The 13,013-nt window shown below is 57.1% G+C and overlaps 1 protein-coding gene across 1 annotated transcript in view; it reads left to right on the forward strand.

The window, feature by feature from the left end:
- The first annotated feature begins 210 nt into the window (after positions 1 to 210).
- Sema6c (semaphorin 6C) overlaps positions 211 to 13,013 on the forward strand; it is a 14,012-nt gene continuing 1,209 nt past the window's right edge. Inside the window, exons 1-21 of the mRNA XM_023716517.1 lie at positions 211 to 444; positions 2,549 to 2,616; positions 3,389 to 3,477; positions 4,255 to 4,426; positions 6,465 to 6,579; positions 6,867 to 6,930; positions 7,082 to 7,138; positions 7,430 to 7,531; positions 8,011 to 8,101; positions 8,288 to 8,407; positions 8,582 to 8,670; positions 8,888 to 9,105; positions 9,362 to 9,493; positions 9,747 to 9,899; positions 10,080 to 10,253; positions 10,733 to 10,879; positions 11,128 to 11,205; positions 11,323 to 11,378; positions 11,562 to 11,606; positions 11,951 to 12,043; positions 12,352 to 13,013. Coding sequence (XP_023572285.1) covers positions 4,309 to 4,426; positions 6,465 to 6,579; positions 6,867 to 6,930; positions 7,082 to 7,138; positions 7,430 to 7,531; positions 8,011 to 8,101; positions 8,288 to 8,407; positions 8,582 to 8,670; positions 8,888 to 9,105; positions 9,362 to 9,493; positions 9,747 to 9,899; positions 10,080 to 10,253; positions 10,733 to 10,879; positions 11,128 to 11,205; positions 11,323 to 11,378; positions 11,562 to 11,606; positions 11,951 to 12,043; positions 12,352 to 13,013 — 2,514 coding nt within the window. The 5' untranslated portion in view covers positions 211 to 444; positions 2,549 to 2,616; positions 3,389 to 3,477; positions 4,255 to 4,308. The remainder of the gene's footprint in view (positions 445 to 2,548; positions 2,617 to 3,388; positions 3,478 to 4,254; positions 4,427 to 6,464; positions 6,580 to 6,866; positions 6,931 to 7,081; positions 7,139 to 7,429; positions 7,532 to 8,010; positions 8,102 to 8,287; positions 8,408 to 8,581; positions 8,671 to 8,887; positions 9,106 to 9,361; positions 9,494 to 9,746; positions 9,900 to 10,079; positions 10,254 to 10,732; positions 10,880 to 11,127; positions 11,206 to 11,322; positions 11,379 to 11,561; positions 11,607 to 11,950; positions 12,044 to 12,351) is intronic.

A 13,013-nucleotide genomic window follows, 5' to 3' on the forward strand; every position in this document is an offset into this window, starting at 1 on the left:
CCGTCTCACACGGGTCTCTAGTCTCCAGCTCACCCCTCCAGCCTGGCTCTTGGGGTGGACTCAGCTCCTGGCGCCCCGCCCAAAGCGGCACTATAGGCCTAGAGGCAGCTAGGAGGCGGGGTCTGGAAGCCCTCTAAAGACTCAATTGGTTGTAGCGAGCAGGGGCGGGCCGGAGGCGGGTCCGGCCGGAGGCGGGCGGGGCGGCTGGGGCCGAGCCCAGAGCTCCGGGCGGTCGCATTGTTTTCCTCCACGGAGCCACGGCCGAGTGGGGGCTTCGACCCGGACCCAGAGCACTCGAGAGACAACGCCCCGGAGCGCATATCCAACGACTCCAGTTAGGACGCGTCTCGCCTGAGCCCCAACCCAGGTGTAGGAACTCTGCACGACATCGGGCTCCAGCCGCCCGCCGCGCTCTGGATCCCACCGACACGGCTTGCCCAGCAAGTACAGTCCCTCAGGGAGGGGATAGGGGTCAGGAGGGTGCGAGGATCCCGGGGTGCGGTGGGTAGGGCTCCGCGAGTTGGGGCGCACGGGAGGCGGGGACCATGGCTGACCTCCGTCGCCGCCCTAGTGGGCACAGGGTCTCGACGACTCCACTGACTGGTCCCTCTCGGGTCGCATCCAGTTGGATTGGGGAGCAGGGAAGGGAATATTGTGGGGTGCGGCATGCATCGTGCAGGGCGTGGAACGGCTGGCCCCTGGCCTTCTCCACGGGGAAACTAAGGCTCCGAGACCCAGGGGGCCGGACCCATACGATGCCCCTGCCGTAGGAGAAGGGGACGGGTCGTTCTCACTTTGGTTTAGGGCTGCACCGTCGTCCTTAGCCTGAGCACCCTTGGGGTTGGATTGTGCAGAGTCGGGGAGAAATCTCGGTCCCTGCGCCCACCTCCTTTCACCCCGCTCTCTCCGGGCTTTGTTAGTACGGTCTCCGAGGAGCAGAGCCGCGCAGGCGGCCGCGTCCCGGCTCAAAGACCCCGCTCCGCCTGGCCCGGCCCGCCCTCCTGGTTCCCGGCCCTGGCCCTGTTTCCCGACCCCGAGACCGCCCCGCCTCCCGGCCCGCTCCGGCCCGCTCGGGCTGCGCCTGCGGCCCCTCCAGCCCCTCCTCCCGCTAACGTGGCTCTGGGACCCGGTCCCGGCCCAGACTCTGCCGCCTGCCCCCCTTGGAGCCCCCAACCAGTCCTGGCCCGGACCCACCTTCCGCGAAGCCCTAGACACCTGAGTTCTCTCGCTGGGGCCCGGTGGATGCAGGGAAGGTTCGGAGCCTGGCCGAGGACGAAGGATGAGGAAAGGTCTTAGCCACAGCGCCGCTAGGCTCCTTGCACACCCCACGTCCCTTGAGGAAGGGGACCCGAGTGGGCGACTAGACCGATGGCTTTTCCTGCTATTGTCCCCAGCCTGGTCTCCCCTTCCTCATCCCTTCCCCAGCTCTGCTAGGTTGCAGCTGTGACCTCGGGCACTCCCCAGAGGTAACTGCCGGGCCAGGAGGAAAGAGAAGGGCTGTTTCCTCTTCCCAGAAAGGGGAATTGGCCAGGTCTTGCCCGGATTCCTGCAGGTCACTGTGAGCCCCTCCCCAGGTTAGGGGTGATTGGGAACCACCCAGATGCTGCTCCCCAAAACAGCAATGAGAACCCCTCAAAGGTGTATCACAGGGAGTCAAGGCAGAGGCCAAGTGCTTTCAGAGGCTGGACCTATCCCACCTGCTTGTGCATGGGGGGGGCCAGGGTGGAGAGAGGTGGGTGAGGAGGCAGGGCCTGCTCTGGGGAAGAAGGAAGGGCCTTGAGGTGCCTGCTATCAAAGCATTTTGCCTGGAAATGAAGAGCATGCAAATGAGATGCAAATGAGCCTATTGTCCCTAGCTAGGAAGCTTTTGCTAAGAAGGCTGTAGGATTCTGAAGATTTTGGCAGAAGTGGTCCTTATGTCCCATAGACTTCTCCTAGTGGCTCCTTCCCCGAAGTCTGGCCTTGTAATTTCAGGAGTTTCTGACTAGGGCCCAACTTCTGGCTTCCTATCTCTGAGTCTGAAGCCACCCCTGCTCCTTTGTAACCACTCTACATGTTCCCCTCCCCCACTTTCCAAGGCAGCATCTCCCTACACTGAATTCAGCTTCTCTTGCATTTGTGTGTTTAACACCCCATCCTCTTTTGGGGATTGAACCCAGGGGTGCTCTCCCACTGACCTACACACCCAAGCCTTTTTTTCTTTTGAGAAAGGGCCTTACAGAGTTGCCCAGGCTAGGCCATGCTTAGTGGCACAAGCTGAGGTAGGAGGATCACTATGAACTTGAAGCCAGTTAGGCTACATGGTGAGTTCAAAGTCAGCCTGAAATACATAACAAAACCCTGGCTCAAATACAAAACAACTACAAAAATAAGTTGCCAAAAGAAAACGGTAATTGCTCAGTCTGGCCTGGAATGATGATTCTCCTGCCTCAGCCTTCCTGGGGCTGTAAGTGTTTGTCATCACACCTAGCTTTACATTTACTTCTAAGGGATGTGGTAAGGGAGGTATAACTCAGCCTCTTCCTTTTTTTGTCCCTTCTTCCATCAGGTCAGAGGTCTCTTACCCCCTCTGAGATCATCTGTCCCCCTCTGTCCCCAAAGGAGCCAACATCCCAGGTAAGGAAAGCCCCATATGAAAGCCAGCACAGGCACAGTCATGAAGCAAGAAGAGGGTCCACTGTTCTCCCCACTTCTTAGAGACCAGAGTTGTTTCCAGGCTGAAGATACCAGTTGCCCAAGGCAACTGGGGAGGGGAGCAGGCAGGGGAGCATGGAGACAAGCTGTGTCCCTTTCTCTTCCCCTGGGGGTGCCAGCATCCGGGAACATCAGAATCATCCTATGGGGGAGGGAGGAAAGGAGGCTCAGCCTGTGGACGCCAGAGGGTCGTTAGCTAGATGGCTGCTCTGCCCCTGGGGAAGGGGGGTCATCATTAGGTGTTCCTACCCCTTCCCTCCCTTCAGCTCTCTGGGGGCCCCACCTGACGTCAACCTCCACTAGTGACGCTGGATTGGGGGTGAGGGGACACTCGGGTCCTGGCTTCAAGAATGAAATGACTGGGACCAAGGAAGAAGGCTGGGCCAGGAAGCCCAGGAATTCTTTAGGGGACTTGCTGGAATGGGTAGCCAATGATTACTGTGATCTGCTCATGAAGGAAACCATTCCTACCCTCCCTGCCCTGAATTCTGAACCTCCTTCATCCCTCACTTCAGTTTCAGGGGAAGGCAGGAAGTTGGCTCAAACCTCCTCTGTGGGACTCCAGGGTCAGTGGGCTGGGGAGGCTGATGGGCTGGAATGAGACTTGTCTCACTGTCCCTTCCACCATATCCATCTTTTCCTGGACTTTGGGCTACAATTGCTTGTCACTGAATTATTTATATTTCAATTTCAGAGGCAGCCCGATGAGGGAAGAGGGGGAAACAGGGGCACGTTCAGCCATTTCACCTCACCAGTCCTTCTATCCTTGGCCTCTCTTAGCGGGTGGGTCGGCCCTTCCCCGTCAAGTACATGCCCTGGTTCTTAGCCAGGGAGGGAACAGGGGGCTAGAGAGGCTGGGAGGGGGACAGTGGTCGCAGAGACAGCTGCAGCCAGAGCTAAATTTAGCCTCTGATCTGGCTTTGATGCAGATTTGTTTTTGGCTAAGACAGCCCCCCAGCCCCTCCCTGCCCAGCATCTTCCTGAGCAGTGGGAGGGGCCCCTGAAGCACAGCCCAGACCAGAACAGTGACCCCTGGGCCCCGGTCCCCTGCTCTGTTCTTTCTCACTCTCAGGCTTGGCTCTCGCAGCAGCCTCCACTGGCCTGGCTGGGTGCAGGGCCTACCTTGCTCCCTAGTACTTAGGGGTCTGTGAAGGAGGGGGAAGCTGACTTGGTCCCTTCTTCCTCCTCCTGGTGCCAAGGAATCACTATTTATAATTTTAAGGCTTCAGGGTCTAATTATAGCTGAGAAGGGGTGAGCACAAGGGGGGGGGCAGGAGGTGTCACCTACCTAATGTCCCAGACAGCAGGAGAGGATAGGCTGAGTGAGAAGGCTGGGGGAGGGGTTGTCCTGCCCTTACCTGGGGTCACGTTGGCAGGCTGGCTGGCAGCTTCACACCAGCCAGTTTGGGCCAGTTGGAGAGGGATCAGCCTTGAGTGACAGTGACAGCCGTAGGTAGAGAGGGTTCTTTCGCTCACCCCTCGGGTCTTCTGGGGATACTTCTGGGGGAGGAGCGCTATCCCTTGGTCCCTTCCCCCACATTTCTCTGTCTCCCCTTCCAGGGCCGGCATATGGGTGAGGGGGTTCCCCCTGGGGCCTGAGCTGCCAGGCGCAGGATGCCCCGTGGCCCTCACTTCATGCCCTTGCTGCTGCTGCTGCTGCTGCTCTCCCTTCCCCATAGCCAGACTGCCTTCCCCCAGGACCCCCTGCCCCTCTTCACCTCTGACCTACAAGGTGAGTCTTACCCCTTTGTGGGAGGTAAGGCGCCCACAGCTCTTAGACTCCTTTATTTTGGAGGCAGGATCTTACTCTGTAGTCCAAGTTGGTCCCAAACACTTGGTAATGTGCCAGCCTCAGCCTCCTTCCTGCCTCTGTTCTCTCCCATGCCTAGGCCTGATTTTTCACTCAAGGTTACTTGGTGGTTAAAAACATGAACTCTTAGACCAAATCTTATTAGGGTTGAGGCCAGTCCCCCATGAATTCAAGGACAGCCTGGGCTCCACAGTGAGTTCACAGCCAACCTCATATCTACATAGTGAGATCCTATTAAGAAAAAAAAAAAAAAAGAAAGAAAACAGGGGGCCAGGGAGATAGTTCAGTAGAATAAGCACTTGCCTGGCAAGTGCAATGGCCTGAGTTTAATCCCTGGTTCCACCAAAAAAAAAAAAAAAAAAAAAAAAAAGTCTTTAACAGAGTTTTAAGATTTTTTTTCTTTTGGTACTGAGAATTGAACCCAGGGGGCTGGGGAGATGGCTCAGCGCTTGCCTGGCAAGTAAAAGGGCCTGAGCTCAGGCCCTGGTTCTGCCAAAAGAAAAAAAAAGAAAAGAAAAGAAAGAGAATTGAACCCAGGACCTTTGCACTAAGCTATATTCTCAGCCCTTTTAAAAAAAAAATTGAGACTAGGTGTAAATTTAGTAGCCTAATTCAGAGGACTAAAGTGCCTGCTTAGGCAGAGAGCAGGGGCCAGGGTTGGATCCCCTATGGCATGCCATGCTGGTACTGCCCCCAGGGTGTGCTGAGCCGGAGATCGAGACTGGATGTGGTGGTGCACGTGTAATCCCAGCTCTTGGGAGGCTGAACACAGGCGGATCTGTGTAGTGAGACCTTGTAGACCCTGTACTAAATACAAAATAAATAAATAAATAATTGTTTAGGCTAGAACTTATGACCCTCCTGCTCTAGGCTCCCAGAATGCCAAGATTACAAGTCTGCACCACCATGCCGGGGTTTTAGTAGTTTTGTGATCTTAAAATTATCCAAACTTTCTTAGCCTCATTCTCCTCATCTGAAAAATGATGATAATACTAATATTTTTCCCTCATGGAGTTATTTAGGGATTAAATGTAGTAATACATATAAAGTGCTGGGGAATACTGTCTGGCATAAAGTAAATGCTTTATATTTATTATTTTCAGGTACAAAGTGAAGGCCACAGGCCAGTTGAGTAATCCCCAACACCTCTTACCTTCCCATCTACTGCTTGTACTAACATGCTCAAAATAATTCCCACCATGACAGAAATTGTGAACCCCCCTTTCTGAGAAGAATGTTATCTATTTTTTGGGTCTCTGTTATATACGTAGAAAGTGGAGGAATTAGAAGAGTGAAGGAACTGCGCTTGGGTTACTGAGATTGTGGGGCCGGGATGGCTCAGTAGAATAAGCGCTTCTCTGGCAAGTGCAAAGGCCTGAGTTCTATCCCCGATTCTGCAAAAAAAAAGAGAGAGATTATTGGGGGATTGACAAGAATAGCAAAATAGCAAACACTTTGCACACCAGCCACAGTTCTAAGCACTTTTTTTTTTTTTTTTTTTTTTTGGAACTGGGGATGAACTCAGGCCCTTGCGCTTAACAGGGAAGCGCTTATTCTACTGAGCCATCTACCCGGCCCCTCTAAGCACTATAAATATTGATGCATCTCCCTGAGCCCCAGACACTGAAGTTCCCAACACTGGGCCAGGTGGATCCTGAAGGGGCTATGAAGCTGGAGAAGTAGAGTAAAGGCTCCAGCTAGGCCAGTGTACAGGCTGGACCCAAAGGCAGTGGATCTAAATCCTGTGCCTGCTACTTCCCACTAAGGGAGATGCCTGCTGCCTCAGCCCAACCTCACAGGGTTAATGTGAGAGGAAATGGTGCATCGAAAGCATGAACACAGTGTTTGGCAGGGATTAAGTGTTCTGTGCTCCTTACTAGTAGCTAGCTCCCTCCCTGTCCATGGCTGGGTGTCCATGGTACCCCAGGCCCTCAGCACCCTCTTGCTGTCTGTCCACCAGGTTCTTCCCCATTGTCCTGGTTCCGGGGGCTGGAGGAAGATGTTGTGGCTGCAGAACTGGGGCTGGACTTCCAGAGATTCCTGACCTTGAACCGGACCTTGCTAGTCGCTGCCCGGTAAGCTGGCCAAGGCCTAGCTGTGGGGCAGACATGCATGGTCCTGGAAAGACATGGGACCTGCATGGTCACTGCAGCATCCTGCGGGGGTCACATGTAGGTGCATAAGCCATGAAACATGGATATGCTTACACCTAGTGGCAAACACCAAGGCATGGAATCAGGGGAGGGCCGGGGCCAGGTATGCTGTGCCAGCTGCCCTTGCATAGGTGACTATGGGGGGGTGGGACTGCAGATTGGGTACCTCACTAAGCTCTGACTCTCCCGTCCTGCTCCCCATTCCCCAGGGACCACATCTTCTTCTTTGATCTTCAGGCCCAGGAGGAAGGGGAAGGGCTGGTGCCCAACAAGGTGAGGCTGTCTAGCAGGAGGTATGGGCCTGGAGATGAGACTGGGAGGGAGCTGAGAGGCTCACATAGGAGGGAAGAAGGACCAGGAAAGAGCCAGGCTGTGGGGCGGGGCCAGGACGCCTCTAAGCTCCCCCTTTTGCTTCTCCCTTCAGTATCTGACATGGAAGAGCCAAGGTGTGGAGAACTGTGCTGTCCGGGGAAAGCAGACGGTGAGGAGTGGAAGGAGGCATCTGGAAGCGGGGGAGGTTCCCTGCCTGTAGCCTCTGCCTGAGTGATCCTCCACCACGGCCAGTGGCCTGCCCACATTTCCACCCCAGCCAAGAGAACGAGAATTAAGGCGTTTTGTTTACCCACCTCACCAAAACGCTCAGAGGAGCCAAAGGATTGTCCACGGATGCCGGGCTAGCTACCAGTTTAGGGGGATTCTATCCCATGTTGCTCAAGGGTAATAACTTCTTCCTTTGACCCCCTGTTCTCTGCTTGAATTTCGGGTTCTTCAGGAGGAATGCTACAACTACATTCGTGTCCTTGTTCCCCGGGACTCCCAGACACTCCTTGCTTGTGGAACGAACTCATTCAACCCAAAGTGCCGCAGCTACGGGGTACAGAGGAGAGGGTGGAGGGCAGGATGGGGCTGGGAGCAGAACCCAAGATGGGCAGCAGTTTGACGGGAAGGGCCTAGGAACCGGGGTTGGGGAATGGGATTGCTCAAAATGGAAAGTCCCAGGGCCAGCGGGATAGCTCAGTGGGCTAAGCGCCTGCTTAGGCAAGCACAGGGGGAGGGGTTTGATCTCTGATACAGCAGATCACACCACCCCTGCCCCTGGGCACACTGAGCTGGCCACCAAGTCTGGGTGTGGTGGCATATGCCTGTAATCCCAGTGTTGGGGAGGCTGAAAACAGGAGGATCACTATGAGTCTGAGCTGCATAGTGAGACCCTGTACCAAATACATAAAAAAGAAAAGAATGGAAAGGCCCAGAAGGGCTTGGAGAAGGACCCAAGGGGATGTGAGGGTGTGGGCCAAGGAGCCAACGTTCAAGACCCCAAGTGTTCTAGGAACCTGCTCCCTCTGCCCCCAGATAACTTCACTGCAGCAGGAGAGTAAGGAGATGGATGGGCGGGCTCGATGCCCCTTCGATGCCACCCAGTCCAATGTAGCCATCTTCGCAGGTGTGTACCTGGGCATGGAGAAGCAGACACGAGGCTGGAGGGAGCTTCCACCTTAGCTTCTCTCCCAGCTCAGTCCTGTCTCTGAATGGAGGGTGAGGGAGGGGCCAGGGCCAGGCTTAGGTAGGGGTGTGGGCAGCCCAACAACAGGCAGGAGACCCTGAGGGCTCCCTTGATCCCATCCTGCAGAGGGCAGCCTGTACTCAGCCACAAACACAGACTTCCAGGCCAGCGATCCTGTTGTTTACAGAAGCCTTGGGCCTCTGCCCCTGCTCCGCACTGCTAAGCATGACTCCAAGTGGCTCCGAGGTCAGTGGGCTTGGGGGCGGGAGGCTGTTCTTGGGGAGCAGGGGCAGAGGGCTAAGCTGGAGGGCAGGCAGGTGGTGTGTGTGCACAGATGCAGCAGCGGGCAGGTGCAGTGTGGAGCAGGAGCTTCTGAGTGAGTGGAGACCTTTGCATGCTCTTCCATTGCTCCCACCTCAGAGCCACACTTTGTCCACGCCTTGGAACACGGAGACCATATTTACTTCTTCTTCCGAGAAGTCTCTGTGGAGGACGCCCGGCTGGGGAGGGTAAGAAAGTGGGCACTGGGGCTCTGGACCCTCAGCTCCATAGCACAACTCCTAGGCTATGGGCCACCAGCCTTGAATGACGCCCAGCTCTTGGCTTCCACCCCAATGTGCCTATGCCCCTCATTGGACCCCAAATGATCCCCCACTGACCCTTCCTTTGCTGTGATCCTGTCTCTGGTGCCCTCTGGGCCAGCTCCCTCCTCTCCCCACCCACCAGGTGCAGTTCTCCCGCATAGCCCGGGTGTGCAAACGTGACATGGGTGGCTCGAGTCGGGCCCTGGATGGCCAGTGGACATCCTTCCTGAAGCTTCGGCTCAACTGTTCTGTCCCTGGGGACTCGACCTTTTATTTTGACGTCTTACAGGCCTTGACAGGGCCTGTGAGCCTGCACGGTCATTCTGCTCTCTTTGGGGTCTTCACCACCCAGACCAATAGGTTGGTACAAGGCTGAAGACTGTGACTTCATCTGTCCCCTGCCCCTCCAGCATCCAGCTCCCCTCCCAAAGCCTGTGGCGTGGGCAGTGAGGGAAGTGTTAAGCAAAGCCTGTTTGCTGTCCCCCTCCACCTTTCTTCCTCCTAGCATGGTACCCAGTGGCTGTCCCAGCCTAACATGGTGCATGAAGGGTAGCTACCACTTCTTACCTGGCACAACTCCTTTCAGCACCTCTCCTGCCTCTTTTCTGGCCCCCAGCATCCCTGGATCTGCAGTCTGTGCCTTCTACCTGGATGATATTGAGCATGGGTTTGAGGGCAAGTTCAAGGAGCAGAGAAGTCTGGACGGGGCCTGGACCCCTGTGTCTGAGGACAGAGTCCCCTCACCCAGGTACCCAGGGTGGGGGAGGCCTCTGTGGGGGCAGGAGGAGACACTGCCTGCTTGCAGGATGAGACTGAGAAGGGCCAGGCCTGGAGACAGGAGAGCAGGGGGACCAGGCAGCTGCATCAGGGATGGGAAGCAGGGCCACAGGTATCTGTTGGACAAGATGGGAGCTGCCAACCATGTTTTCGAGCAGTGAAGGGACACAGCTTAACTAGCCCTGGGTTCCCTGGCCTAAGGCTGCCCCTTCTGTGTCTGCCAGGCCTGGATCCTGTGCAGGTGTGGGTGGAGCTGCCTCCTTCTCCTCTTCTAAAGATCTTCCTGATGACGTCCTGACATTCATCAAGGCCCACCCACTGCTGGACCCTGCAGTGCCCCCTGCCATCCATCAGCCGCTCCTCACTCTCTCCAACAGGTACTTCTGGGCACCCGAGCCGCCCTCAGCCACTATCCTCTCTCTGACTCAGGAGGCAAACTAAATCAGTGGAGGGAGAAATGAAAGTAGAGGGTCGAGTGCTAAGGGAACCTTGGTTGGGGAGGACAAACTCAAGTTTCCAACTGGATAGGCTGCCCTGATCTGAGACCTATGTTCCAGGGCTCTCCTGACACAGGTAGCTGTGGATGGCACAGCTGGTCCCCACAGGAACACCACAGTCTTGTTCCTTGGTGCAGAAGATGGAATTGTGCTAAAGGTACTGCCCCCTGGGGGGCATCCTGGAAGAACTGAACCCATCCTATTGGAAGAGATTGATGCCTACAGCCCCTCTAGGTAAGGGAATAGGTTCCCTGTGGGACAGTGTAGAATGGGAGGCGACAGGTGGGGATGTGGGAATGGGTTGGGAATGTCACTGCTGGCTTCAGCAGGGCAGGAGTGGCTTGGTGGTGAAAGGGCTTGGTGATCAGAGGAGCATGGTGGGGGCATGGTGGGGCAGGGCAGCTCCATGGTTGTGCCCGGTTGCTTATGCATCTCCCTGCTGTCTGTGCATCGGCTCTCCCAGGAGAAAGGGTAGCTTTGCCTGTCTTTCTTTAAATTTTATTTATTTTGTGTGTGTGTGTGTGTGTGTGTGTGTGTGTGTGTGTGTGTGTCGCCAGCTCAGCCCGCCTGGGGGCGGGGCTGGCTGGCATGTGGTGCTGGGGGATTGAACCGCGGTCCCTGTGCTTTGCTAAGCTTGTTGTAAGTTGGTGCTTTAGACCGCTGAGCCATCTCTCCAGCCCCTGCCTGTCTTTCTTGACACCGTCTCACCCTAGGTGCAGTGGGAAGCATGCAGCCCAAACAGGACGACGCATCATAGGGCTGGAGCTGGACACCAAGGGTCACAGGCTCTTCGTAGCTTTTTCTGGTTGTATCATCTCCCTCCCCGTCAGCCGCTGTGCTCGGCACGGGGCCTGTCAGAGGTGAGAGAGGACTGAGACCAGGGAAAATGCCCTGGCCAGCAGGAGCACAGAAAGGTCTATAGGTCTTGGGGCTGGCAGGGACATGAAGGGCATAGTTCTGAAAGTGGAAATAACCAGGACCTAGAGCAGAGGTGGGGATCAAGGAATGGGATTCCAGTGCTGGGAACCTCCTGGAAGCCAGAGTGATGGGAGATGAGACAGCGGGATGGAATGTGGGTTCCAGTCTCACATGACTCAGTTTCCCCTAGGAGCTGCTGGGCTTCACAGGACCCATACTGTGGATGGCATAGCTCCAGAGGCTGTGTAGATATCCGGGGACCTGATGGGTGAGTGCACCCCAGAATTACCTGAGAATAAGGTTTTACATAAGAAAATAAGCTGAGGGCCAGGGTGGGGTGTGGTGTCAAGGGGCAGCACTGCAGCCAGCCACCTTTTCTTCCCAGGGTTGATGTAGATCAGGCTGGAAACCAGGATTCCAAGGAGCATGGTGACTGCCAAGGTAAAGGAAAGGAGCAGCTGCAGCCACAGCCAGGGCCACACTTGGCTACGATGGCCACAGACAGCATGCAGCATCTGGGTGTGGGCTTTTGTCTTCCTTGCTTCCTGTGGTACTGTTCATGCCATCAGTTCTTCAGAGTAGCCTCCTACTTCCCCCTCTCCACCCTCTCTCCCTGCTTCATAGATGGAGCAACTGGAAGTCAGTCTGGGCCTGGGGATTCTGCTTATGGTGAGTCCTCCTGTCTCAGCTTCAGCTTCCCTTGCTTATTAGCCCACACCCCCAGCCTGTGCCACATGACAGCAGCAGACCAGCACCCTGGACACCCTCAGAGTCTCAGGCAAGCGTCAGCATCCTCCTGATGCCCAGCATCTAGCTCAGTGCCTGGCACAGTGGGGCATGCAATAGTTTTTGCACAAATAAATAAATGCCCCCACAATGAGTCGTGCCCTACAAGGAGAGAAAAGCAGATGCTGGAGATCTAAACTGTTGGGTTCCAAAGCTTGGGGGACACTGGGTGGGTGTTTGGTGGAGAGCAGGTGCCTCATGGGCTCTGACCTGGTCTCTGTCACCAGTGCTTCTGGGTCCTGGCCCTTCCCCTGAGGGCCCCAGTCCCCCCAGTGATGCCTCGGGGCCCCAGTCTTCCACTCTTGGAGCTCACACTCAGGGTAAGGGGGCTGCTGGGAGGGGCAGGAGTGACGTGTGGGGCTGCTGACTTGGAGGATTCTGCGCCCAGCACGGACTGCTGTTTGGTGCTCACTAACGCCTGTTTGGACCCCCTTCACCCCAGCCGGGCACTGCAGCCTGAGTCTTCCTGCACGGGCAATTTGGCAATTGCTCTTGGCATGGCTGCAGGGCCCAGATGCGCTGGCCTGTGCGTGAGGGTAGTGTTGGGCTGTTTGGAGGCGTCCAGGGAGGTGGACGCCAAGGAAGGAAGCCCAGGGCCTGGCTGAGCCCCTGCTCCCCTCGGTGGCAGGCGTGCGCCGGGACCACCCCACGGCCTCGCCCACGCGCTCCGTCCCTGTCCCGCTCCTCCTGGCCAGCGTGGCCGCAGCCTTCGCCCTGGGCGCCTCCATCTCTGGCCTCCTGGTGTCCTGTGCTTGTCGCCGCGCTCATCGACGAGGGAGAAAGGACATCGAGACCGCGGGGCTCCCGCGCCCTCTCTCCCTCCGCAGCCTGGCGCGGCTGCACGGGGCAGGCGCGGAGCCCCCCCCACCAGCTAAGGACAGCGACGCCGTGCAGACCCCGCAGCTCTACAGCACCTTCCTGCCCCCGCCCGACGGTGGGCCCCCGCCCGAGCTGGCCTGCCTGCCCACGCCGGAGTCCACGCCCGAGCTGCCTGTCAAGCACCTCCGTGCGCCCGGGGCGCCCTGGGAGTGGAACCAGAACGGGAACAACGCCAAGGAAGGCCCCGGCCGCGCACGGGGCAGCCACGCGGCGGGAGGGCCCGCGCCGCGAGTGCTGGTGAGGCCGCCGCCGCCCGGTTGCCCAGGGCAGGCGGTGGAAGTCACCACGCTGGAGGAGCTGCTGCGCTACCTGCATGGCCCGCAACCCGCTCGTCAGGGCGCCGAGCCCGCAGCCCCCGCCCCCTTCACGGCGCGCGCGCTCCCGCCCGAGCCCAGCCCCCTCCCGCGCGAA

Source organism: Octodon degus, unplaced genomic scaffold, assembly GCF_000260255.1.
Source record: "Octodon degus isolate 3935 unplaced genomic scaffold, OctDeg1.0 scaffold00048, whole genome shotgun sequence".
Classification (NCBI taxonomy): domain Eukaryota; kingdom Metazoa; phylum Chordata; class Mammalia; order Rodentia; family Octodontidae; genus Octodon; species Octodon degus.